Source organism: Arachis ipaensis, chromosome B06, assembly GCF_000816755.2.
Source record: "Arachis ipaensis cultivar K30076 chromosome B06, Araip1.1, whole genome shotgun sequence".
Classification (NCBI taxonomy): Eukaryota; Viridiplantae; Streptophyta; class Magnoliopsida; order Fabales; family Fabaceae; genus Arachis; species Arachis ipaensis.
In genome coordinates this window covers 11,772,737-11,784,862 of record NC_029790.2, presented here as the reverse complement: position 1 = coordinate 11,784,862, position 12,126 = coordinate 11,772,737, and the positions used below count along the sequence as shown (strand labels likewise).

The following is a 12,126-nucleotide window of genomic DNA, read 5'->3' as shown; positions in this document are numbered from 1 at the left end:
CGCCGTAACTGAATTCAGTTGCGATGGCATTATTCGAAACAGCTGCCTACTCTCTATCTCGCACACCAACCGCCACAACCAACGTCGTCTTCTCCAACTCTACTATCAGACCACTCACACCTTCTTCTTCGTCTTCCTTCTATTCTCGAGTCCTCCGTTGCCGATCGAATTCCAACTGCCTTCTTTTGACTCCACGGTTTACTTTTGCTGTGAAAGCTTGCGTCAAAGTCGAAGAGAAGGATGTTGCCGCGACTAGTGGAGCTGGAGGAGGAGAGTGGGGAAAGGTCTCTGCGGTGTTGTTTGACATGGATGGTGTGCTCTGCAACAGCGAGGAACCTTCTAGAAGAGCCGCTGTTGATGTCTTCGCCGAGATGGGCGTCCAAGTCACCGTCGATGACTTCGTCCCATTCATGGGAACAGGTACTCTTCCTAATTCTGTTTTCTGTTGATTTAAACTCTCTGGCTCAATCTCCGCTTTCCGGTAGAACATGTGCTCTCAGGCTGGGAATGGTTCCTAATTTGCTATAACTGCTTATAATAATTTGGATTACTGTCTAGATTTTTCATCTTTTTTTATTTTTTATTTTATTATTATTATTATTTTTTTTTTGAAACTTCTTAGTAAGTGATTCAGTTTTTGGCTGCATGGAGATCATTTGGTGACTTCATTCCGAGCTACTTTGTGTTTGATAGGACAGTCAATTTGTATCATATAAACGTGCTTAACGATGAGAATATGGGACTCAGTAGTGATTAGCTAAGCATGGATGTTGACTAGCTAATTTAATGCATATTCTTTGTCTCCACGGGAATTACCAATCTTCATTCATGCTAATGCCGTTTAAGTTACTCTTTGTATTTCGGTTTGTTGTGGTTCTTTCTTGTTTACACCTTAAAAAGGGACAAAGATTGAAATGAATACATGCAGACATATAATGATGTTATCTGCCAGACACCATTTGTTGAAAATGAGTTGGTTATTTGAATTCTAATCATTTGTATTATTCATGACTTCTTTGAACATGAAAGGAGAAGCAAACTTTCTGGGAGGTGTTGCCTCTGTTAAGGGAGTTAAAGGATTTGATACCGAAGCTGCAAAAAAGAGATTCTTCGAAATATATTTGGATAAGGTAAACCATTTATATCTCACTAGATGCAGCTTTTTATTTCTTTTACTCTACATGTTAATGTTGTTATTGCCTAAAGACTTGTACTTATCTCAGTATGCCAAACCAGATTCCGGAATAGGATTTCCTGGTGCCAGTGAACTTATTTCTCAGGTATGTAAAACAAATCACAATCACCATGTTTTGATTGCGTTGCTGATTCATCAATCAACTAAGAAAGGACACACGGACATATAACAGTGTAAAAGCAAAGGCATTAAGGTGGCTGTTGCATCTAGTGCTGATCGCATAAAGGTTGATGCTAATCTAGCTGCTGCTGGTTTGCCATTGTCAATGTAAGTCAAAATTCCAAACAACTTGATGAATACATTTGGAGATATTACCCTTTAATTGTTATTAATAATCAAAAGTATGGAATATTTTTCTTTTTCAAAATTTGCTCTTAATTTCTTCAATTTTTTATGCACTGAAGCATCAAACCATAATAATCTGAGATACAACGCAAGTCCATAGGATATTATATGCCAAATTCTGTGTTTAATTTAAACGAAGTACAAACTGCCTACATTTTCGTCTGATTTCATGCTAGGCTTCATCAACGTGACTTCAATATTAACATGCACTTCCATATCCATGATGCCCTTATTGAAAACCAGTATTTATTCTTTCAGGTTTGATGCAATTGTGTCTGCAGATGCTTTTGAGAATTTGAAACCTGCTCCTGATATTTTCTTAGCTGCATCAAAAATATTGGATGTGCCTCCCAGTGAGGTATTTGCTACTAACATTACTAGATTAATTGAGCTTGTCGTTAGATATTCATGCTGCATATTTGTTTGTTCATAGATTTTGTAGGGTGGCTTTGTTTTATTGTTGTAAATTAGGATACCGAAAATATATAGATAACAATTGACAAGCATAACCCTAGAACTATTATTAGGGTCTGTGGAAATGCATCTGGAATACCTAAGTAGGTACTAGGTAGCCTGTCATTTTAGTTCACCGAGTCTCATGAGTACTGACTGTATACATCAATTAAGCTTTACTGAAAGGTTTTATCAATATAGAATTAGTTGATATGCTTAAACCTTTTCCCAGTGTGTAGTTATAGAAGATGCACTAGCTGGAGTTCAGGCTGCTAAAACTGCACAAATGAGGTATGTACTGACCAATGTATATTTTTTTTTAATTGCTGCATGAAGACGTGAACCTATCAAGTCAAACTAATTTCTAGACTTCAAAATCACTGTTATGGTTATATTCTTTTTAAGAAGTGAAATTTATATATATTGTCATGTTTATTGTTTGCAGATGCATAGCTGTTAGAACTACGTTGTCAGATGAGGCTTTGGAATCTGTTGGTCCATCACTCATCCGAGATGACATAGGAAATATTTCACTTGATGACATTCTCAGTGGAGGCTCTGTTGGATATAGTATGTAGTCTTGGGAGTTTGTTGTAAAACTTTTTATCCCTTTAATTTCTTATTATCATCTTTGCTGTAGAAAGGTAAAACCACATTTGTCCTATAACTTAAGAACTGTGATCATCGAATGAGTGTTCCTTGTATGAGAAATATCTCTTATTGCAAGATGCTTTGTGTTATTACTGGTTGAATCACTTAATATATTATAGTTGTTGCTTTATCAAATTACATCTCAGGATTAGCTGTTTTCTAACAATTGTTCTTGGATACTGCTCAAGAGTGTAGATATTATGTTGTTTGAGGTCTTATGTAGACATGCCATTGCAGATAAGAGGGTTCAGGGATCTGAAACATCAAATGATTCTGCACAATCTTCCTCTGCTATGCTTGTTGTTGAAAAAGATGATAGAGCTAGAAAAACTATCAGTGGTAGTGACAAGGGAATATTCCCAACTGAAGGGTAATATAGTTTTATGTTGTGTGGTTTTTCTTTCCATTCATATGTTCTGAAATCTAAATATTTTCTTCAAAAATAAGTTTGTATGATAAGCATAATTAGCATCATTGGTGATGTTCTCCTATATGAAGAACTGCGGCTTTCTGTATATGTAATTTTATACCATGAAATTATTTTCATTTTTTCGTACAACAACCTGAGTTTTTGTTGATTTATTATCATGAGGGTGCAGAAATAATTTATGAGCAGGTTACAGGGTTCTCGGCGCGATATAATGAGATTCGGGAGTCTTGGTATTGCTATCTCTTGCCTTGTTTTCACCATTAGTAACTGGAAGGTACAATTAAACTGAGTAGCAGTATACATGGTATACATACAATACAATTGATATGGAAGTCAATCATGTCTAGCTGTTTAACCGCTATACCACAGGCAATGCAATATGCTTCACCCAAAGCAATATGGAATCTGTTGTTTGGAGTCACCCAACCATCCATGGAACAGAAAGAAGGTAATGTATGCCTTGAAATGAATATTTGATGATGTCACAGACTTTCACCAGTTTATCTATTTTTGCATCTTATAGCATGATGTCACTATATATAGTTATAAAATCTTAAAAGGCTACCCAGTTCAAAACTTTAATATGTTTGATAAGGGTAAAATATCTCATCTCTAATGAGTTTCAAATGTACCTTTCAATCATAAGTGCAAAAGCTTTATGGTCGTGTCAAAGAACTAGTCAGCCTCAGAACTTATTGCATAAATTAAATCCTTAGTCAAAATGTTGGCATTGGCTCATTTTATTGGGTAACCCCAATCTTTGTGTTTTTTGGATCAATACTGAAAATGAATTAAGAGGAATAGTTATTGCTTTTTGCTCTCAGGTGATTCAAGAGATGATAGGGTCCAGCAATTTGTGAATTACATAACTGATCTAGAGAGCAGGTAGTTAGAGCATATAAGGATCTCTATATTTTCAATTTCTGCTGATTTAGAATATTCAGAATATGATCCCAATTAATCACAGATAATGTTTAAATCTCCTTATTTGGAAAAAGAAGTGGAGATTGAATGTTAAAGTTTTGGCATTTAGCCCATGAGTGAGCAACTGTGGCTTGTAAATGAGAAGTTCTAATTTGATATTTGTCGTTAATTTCTTTTTACTGTTCAAGGGGAAACACTCAGATTGTTCCAGAATTTCCATCGAAACTTGATTGGCTGAATACAGCTCCACTACAATTTCACAGGGTACCTTTCTTCAGCTTGTGTTATAATCCAAATAAAAGATTTGCAATAACTCATTGGATTGTGATTCTATCTTTTGACAGGATCTGAAAGGAAAAGTTGTTGTCCTGGATTTCTGGACTTATTGTTGTATAAACTGTATGCATGTCTTACCAGACCTAGAGTTTTTGGAGAAGAAATACAAAGATATGCCGGTAATTTATTTTAAATTTCATTTTTCTATATTTTGGATATAAAATGTTGCATTTGCGTTTCTGCTTTATAAAACTTTTCTAGACCAATTTAAAAGCACTTCATGATATGAGCTTAAAATTTTCTGTTTGTTCAGTTTTCTTCTGTATGAAGGTGGCCAGTCATTATTGACATTGAAAACATGAGGTTATAATTTTATGTATGCTTTATATATCCAGTTCATTGTTGTGGGTGTTCATTCTGCGAAGTTCGATAATGAGAAAGATTCTGAAGCCATTCGTAATGCAGTTCTACGCTATGATATCACTCATCCGGTACGACAAAAGTTGGAATTCAATTAGTATTTCAAAGTCCATATTCTTTTACTTGAAATTTAACATTTTTAAATATTATCAGGTCTTTATCCTCTTCTGCTTATGAAGAACTGATATATCATGGTTATTCTGCTGCTATTTTGTTTTATTGTTGCACTACTGTTAATTTTAATGCTTTAGGACTCCTGAACACATGATTAACAAAACTTGTTCTATCAAATTTCTATTTTGACTTATTTGTAGGTTGTGAATGATAGTGACATGTATCTTTGGCGCAAGTTAGGCATAAATTCATGGCCAACATTTGCTGTTGTTGGCCCCAATGGTAAGCTCCTAGCACAACTTGCTGGAGAAGGTCACAAGAAGGTACTGATTCAAATTGATATGTTGAATTAATGAAATATAATTTTGAGATATACTGATACTTGTAGTCATTCTTGTTATAGCTATTAAGCTTATTACAGTGTGGTGATTTAAAAAAGTTTTGCATTGTTCCTGTTTTGGAAAGGATCTTGATGATTTTGTGGAGGCAGCACTGATGTTTTATGGAAAACGTAATTTGTTGGATAATACACCAATTATGTTGAATTTGGAGAAAGATAATGATCCTCGGCTTTCAGCATCTCCATTGAAGTTCCCTGGAAAGCTAGCAATTGATATCCTCAACAACAGGCTTTTTATTTCTGACAGCAACCATAACCGTATAGTGGGTGCTCTCTCTCTCTCTCTCTCTCTCTCTCTCTCTCTCTACTTCAACTCAAATCCCAAAATGTATTCAGGTGGTTACCGACCTTGATGGGAACTTCATTGTACAAATTGGTAGCAGTTGGGAGCAAGGTCTGCAGGATGGTTCATTTGATGATGCCACCTTTAACCGACCTCAGGTATGGAATTTAGGGGGGAATAAAAATCAAGATAAAGTGTTATTTAGATTTAGAGTGGTTGTGCCATCCTTATGGCGAACTGAGAATGGTGATTACTCTACAGTTTCCTCAGTCTCAATAGTGATATATTACTTTTTCTTTCCTTGTTTCTAGGGCCTTGCTTATAATGCAAAGAAAAATATCGTTTATGTTGCAGATACTGAAAACCATGCTTTGAGGTATGTGATAGATTCAGATAGTAATAGTCTGACAGTAATCTTCGTGATCTATGTTACAGCAATCATTGGTGTTAAAATGGTGAATTTTAGTCATAGAGAACAGTAGAGGAACTCTTGCTTTGTGAACTATATGTCTATATGTCATATCTGATTCAAAATCTTGAAATTAATAATATACACATGGTTTCATTCTCAAAAGATTCAGGAACTTTAGTGACCTAAAAAAATTACAATTTTTTTTAATCCCACAAATGCATTTTAGAGAAGCACTCATTTTGAATCATAGTTTTAGGTGTTCACATAAGTAGTGGATCAATTTATTACTTTCAATTACAACAACAGCAGATTTTTTCAATGTTGGGTCTAACATATGTTAGATCTGTTTTAAAGGGAAATTGATTTCATTAATGAGAAAGTGCGTACTCTTGCTGGAAATGGGACCAAGGGCTCTGATTATATTGGAGGAGGAAAAGGAGACACTCAGGTAATACAAGTTAATTAATAAATTTTGAGAATGAGTGACATTTACTTATTGATAGAAAGAATCTAAAATGGACCAGACCACAAGGTTAGATTCCTCACTTTTGCCCACTTTTCTCAGCTTCTCAATTCCCCTTGGGATGTCTGCTTTCATCCAGTTGAAGAGAAAATTTATATTGCAATGGCTGGCCAACATCAGATTTGGGAGCACAATATATTGGACGGAATTACGAAAGTCTTTAGTGGCGATGGTTATGAAAGAAATCTAAATGGATCAAGGTAGCACTTCTACTCTTCTAGCATGATGCTCAGGATATAAGATATTACTCTGCAGCTGTTATGCATATATTGATGCTATACTAGGATGTTCCACAATTAAACTCTGTTCAAATTTGATATCTCTCTCGCTGAATTCCATCTAATTGTATATTGACTTTGACTGCTTCAGTAATGCATCTGTACTTAACTAGGACATGGATTCAACATCTTAACTGTGATTATTTGATCTTTCCATCATTATCAATTGTTTGGATTGAATGAACTAGAGTATGTGTTATGTTTATCTATACTATCTATATGATGTCATAATTTATTTATCCTCAGAATTTGGTTTGATTTTTGTGTAGTATGTTGGGGATAGTGTACCCTTTTCCGCGGAGCACTTTTTATAACTTTCGAGTTGAAATTGTTACTCTAAGAAATAATTGTTGCAAATCTTGAACATAGCTGTGAGTGATGGCTTGCTGAAAATTTATTGACAAAGTAAACTCAATTTTAGATTTTCTTTCTCGAAATTTACAATTGAAGGGTCAGTTTCATCCCCCTTTAAAAACTGAGGTGAAAATTTTGGTGAGAAGCTTTATGCGAAAAACTCATCACTGAAATTTTCATCGTCAGGATTTCAAGGGATACCTAACTGATGTTAACGTCAGTGTTGACTTTATTATTAGTTTTTCACTCTTTGCCAAGACAGGTATTATATTTATGATTCCTTAGATTGTGGTTTTGAAAGTATTTAGTGCAGTTTATTTTCATGAATTCTGTTTGGTGGTCTTTCTTCTAGAAGCACTGAACAACTTCTAATTCTTTTACTTTTATTTTTTGGATTGAGATAGTCCTACAAGTTCGTCATTTGCACAACCTTCTGGTCTTTCATTCTCTCGAGGTAAGATGTTGCAGAAAAATTTTCTTGAACTTAAATTTACATCAAGTGCCATTCATAATAACAATTCTTCTCCATGAATTTGTTTCATAAGATCTAACGGAGATCTACGTCGCCGATAGTGAGAGTAGTTCTATCCGAGTTGTTGATCTGAAAACAGGAGGATCTCATCTGATAGCTGGTGGTGACCCAATCTTCCCAGATAATTTGTTTAAGGTAGTTTATGTGATTCCATAAGCCAATTACATGCCTTAATATTCATTAACTTAAATTGGTCCCCCAGGTTGTTGTTCTTAAATTAAATTTGCCTATTAGAAGGTAAAAAAACATTCCTGTAGATGAGCTTAGGCTTTTTATGATACGTGTGTTCTTCATCTTTATGCACAGCTGCACAAAAGTTTAACCTTTTAACCTTTTTTAGAATTCCTTCCTCCTGTTAACCTACTTTTATACCTCAAACTTTTGCAGTTTGGTGATCAAGATGGAATAGGCTCTGAAGTACTCCTTCAACATCCACTGGGGGTTACATGTGCAAAAGATGGTGAAGTTTATATTGCCGATAGCTACAATCACAAGGTAGATAATTCTGTCTGGTTTTAGCATGCTTATATCTTAGAGGAAACAGTAACATTTTAATATAAATTTCAACATTTTCTTATTTTATCCTAGTTCTTGCTGAAGTTTCCTCCAATACTTACCCTTTTCTCGCTGTTGGTGTATTATTTTTGTTGACCGCTCAATGCATGTTGGTATTAGGAATCAATATTTTAAGCTTTTCAATTGTCAGCAACTACAGTAACCTTCCTATGTGGTTACACTTACTATTGAAGGTTTCGAAGCATAAATGTTATATCTCACATAAAAAACATGAGTTCAATAATAGGTTGGCCTGGCATTCGAGAAATACTCTCAATAACAGAATTTCCTATTTTCCTTTCTCTTTGTTTTCTTTCAATATTTCAGATCAAGAAGTATGATCCAACTAGTAAAAGAGTTAGCAGCATTGCAGGAACAGGAAAAGCTGGTTTCAGGGATGGAACAGCTTTGACGTCTCAGGTTGGTAAAATATTCTATGCCTTTTGTCTATGAAATAGCCCCCGAGTTGTAACCAGACAAATTACAATTTATTTCCTCTTTTATAATGGTTGTAATGCTGGATACACTGCTAGATCCTTTTCTCTTTCACATCAGGCATCCATGTACATCCTAAGTGTGGAACTAACTATTTGGTTTTTTGGCAACAACAGAATCATTTAAATTATATTGTAGACTCTTATGTAGCACATAGGTTGTATGATCACTGTTCAAGCACTATAAATTAAATTTTGTGAAAAGCAGCATTCAACCATAAAATATCAAATGCACTCATTCTTTTAATTGTTCTTTAAGCTGTTTAATGACCATAGACATTTAGAATCACCACAGTCCACGAAGGTATTGATGTTGTTTAGTTATAGTAATGCCTTAGTGAAATTATGCGACAGGTTTTGGGTTATTTATTCTATCCTGTTTATGTGGTTTACTGTAGTTTTTCTTTTCTATTCATTTCTTTGAGGATGTTATCTTATTTCCTGCCTTTTTTCTGAAGGGGGAAAATGGTAAAAGCTATGATGTCTAAGATAATATCATAATAAACTTTGCTAGTCTTATTAATTCGTATATGTTTTATGATATAACTATATATAGCATCCACATACTTGCATGGTTCTGTTTTCTTATACTTACACAAACCTTCTCATAACTCTTTCAAGATATATCAAGATGTTTTTCATGTTCCCAATTTGGATGTCCGTGCAAACAAGCATGAGCAGAATCACGAAAAATTAATGAATTCTTCCGTACATAATAGCTCGCAATCTATGTTAATACATTTATCACTGTTCTTGCAGCTATCTGAACCGGCAGGAATTGTTGAAGGGAACAATGGTAATGTGATTTTTGGTGCAATTAATCCAACTCTTTATTATTATGCCCTTCATATGTGTATGTAGATATATGAAGAGAGCAAATCTTAATTACGAATTATTCAAGTACGGTTAGGATTAGCAGATGGAATGTAGCCTTTTGCTAACTTTCTCTTGATCCTGATTACTGATCATTCATGTGATATTGAAGAATCAAGATTTTCTTACCTCATCTTTCACAAAGACAATGGTTTTACTTTATGGGAAATCGCTTGACCTGTTATTTAGTTGTTGTGACAGAGTATTGCTGGATTATTGTTCCTGGCAATGGTTGTCATTAATTGTAATGTACATATTTGCCATCTCATCATGCATGCTATGGCATTATATATTCGCTACTTGTAGTACATATCTTGTTCATGAAATTTGGGGATGTGCACCTACTCTTGTCTAGAATGAATCGGTATAAAATGCTCACTTGTGTATAAATATTTTTGGTTTTCATTTTCAGGGAGATTATTTATTGCAGATACAAATAACAGCTTAATCCGATATCTGGATTTGAAAAGTGATGAATTTTTGCTTCATACTTTAGAGCTTAAAGGATTTCAGCCTCCTAAACCGAAATCAAGATCTTTGAAACGCCTCAGAAGACGACCATCAGCCGACACAATGAGTATTATGATTGATCCTATTTCATCAAATGAGGGAAACTTGTATATTGATATTGCATTACCAAATGAGTATCATTTCTCAAAGGTGCTCGTCATTTTTCTCTCTTTCAAACACTAATCCAACTATTTGCATACATTACGCGTTAGATGTTAGATATGTCATTGACAACTGCCCCTAAAATTCCATTGCAGGAAGCACGCAGTAGATTTAGTGCTGATACTGAACCTGCGGATGCTGTAAACATTGATCCTTTGGACGGATTCCTTAGTTCAGAAGGATCAGCAACGCTTCGCTTTAAGAGGTTATCTAACTCGGCTTCCATGGGTAGAATTAATTGCAAGGTATGCCTCCTTAAAGCAAGAACATGTATGTTAATTCCAGAAATATTGGTAGACGCAATGGCAGCTTGTTTGTGTACTTTAGTGCTAGAACTATAAATCCATCACCTCATATAACTTTTGTGGTGATGGACAGTCTGATTGATCTTCGATGAGAAATAATATATATTAATTTTGCAGGTTTACTATTGCAAGGAAGATGAAGTATGTTTGTACCAATCTTTGCTGTTTGAGATTCCCTTCCGAGAGGGAGTTCCTAGCGCTAACAAGGCAGACGTCACTCTTGCTCATCTTGTGAAGCCCAAAACTCCCAACAACTTCTTACTGCCCTCGGTTGCCCCGTGACTCCTTAATCCAGGTTAATTTAGCACACACTATCTGTCGCTCATTTTTTGCCTTAAAATATATAACAATCAAATGCTCGAGAGTTGAGGGGTCATGAGCTTTCTTCACACAAAATCAAGGTTTTCTTTTTTATTTCTGTCTTTCCTGCTTCTATTACACTGTATTTCGTTGTATAGCCATTTTAAATACCCTTTTTTCTCTTTTATTTTTCATGTTATATATCAATATATTATAATATATCAGCACGTGATCGCTATTATATATCAATGAAGACACTCGTGCACAGTTATGTTTTGTTCATATTATGATTGGTTGGGTTTCAGTAATTGGACGTGAGGTATATTGTTTATTCGTAGTTGAAGCAAAGCAGATCAGGTCCCCTACGTTGCTAGCAAAGCAAATTATTAGTGTATGGTAAGTAGAATCAGCTTTGTTTAGTAAAACATGGAAATAAAGATGGTCAAACGCGTTAGTTCCATTATATCCGAATTTAAATCTCTGGGCTTTGGCTAAGTTAACATATGTCTAGTTGTTTGGTATAAAGCACGATGATCGTGGGTTTATTCAAAACTTGATGTCTTTATCATAATCTATACTGACGAGAGATCCCATGATGATGGCACGCTTGTTGAATAGTAATAATCTGTTTGTTCATAATTTCATATCATCATCATACTATATTACTATTTGAGAGGATAGAAACTCCAATTCTTCTAACTAACTTGTCTCTTTAAATTTATAACCATATTTACTAGTTATAAATTTTTTGAGTTGACTATTCAGGCTATTCTAGTAATAATATATATAATTGGTAGTTTGTATCACACTTTATATACATAGTTATCAGAATCGGACCGGATTGATCGGTTCGATTGGAAAACTAGTGAACCGGTGGTCTGGTCGGTTCGATTAGTGAATTGGACCGGACCTGCAATTGAACCGATCAACGGTGGTCAAATCCGTTAAAAACCGGTCGGTTCGCACTCAGATTGCAGTAACGGTGCACCTGCGCGTTGCTGAACCATCATAGGAGCACCCTATTCACAACTTCAAAATTGTAGTGAGAAAGATCCGAACTTGGGTGGGTAAGGTTATGGCGCCTCCTCTTAAAACTGTGCTATCTTGATTCTTATTAATATAGGTGACAAAAATTAAATATATAATAAACTTTGAATGAATTTTTATTTATTTATTTTTATTCTTTTAAATATAGATTGACATAGATACTAACACAAGTAATAACACATAATATACAAACATATTGATATTGATTGTGTTATTTTTTATTTTCTCTTGTTCATTTAAATTGAGAAAGTATTTTGTATTAGTGACTAATTTATTATCTGTTTTTATAC

General features: G+C 34.7%; 1 protein-coding gene across 1 annotated transcript; it reads left to right on the top strand.

Moving 5' to 3' along the window:
* Nucleotides 1-11,071, top strand: LOC107645958 (NHL repeat-containing protein 2; the record flags this gene model as incomplete). The annotated part of the gene is given in 28 exon segments (XM_016350120.1): nt 1-420; nt 1,030-1,130; nt 1,224-1,280; nt 1,368-1,462; nt 1,799-1,898; nt 2,226-2,284; nt 2,439-2,563; nt 2,882-3,014; nt 3,261-3,348; nt 3,444-3,522; nt 3,899-3,959; nt 4,187-4,262; nt 4,343-4,453; nt 4,670-4,765; nt 5,009-5,131; nt 5,274-5,471; nt 5,545-5,649; nt 5,803-5,867; nt 6,258-6,351; nt 6,469-6,626; nt 7,463-7,512; nt 7,604-7,725; nt 7,978-8,085; nt 8,473-8,565; nt 9,399-9,435; nt 9,925-10,172; nt 10,280-10,429; nt 10,607-11,071. Coding segments are annotated over 28 exon segments (3,294 nt in total). The 3' UTR covers nt 10,772-11,071.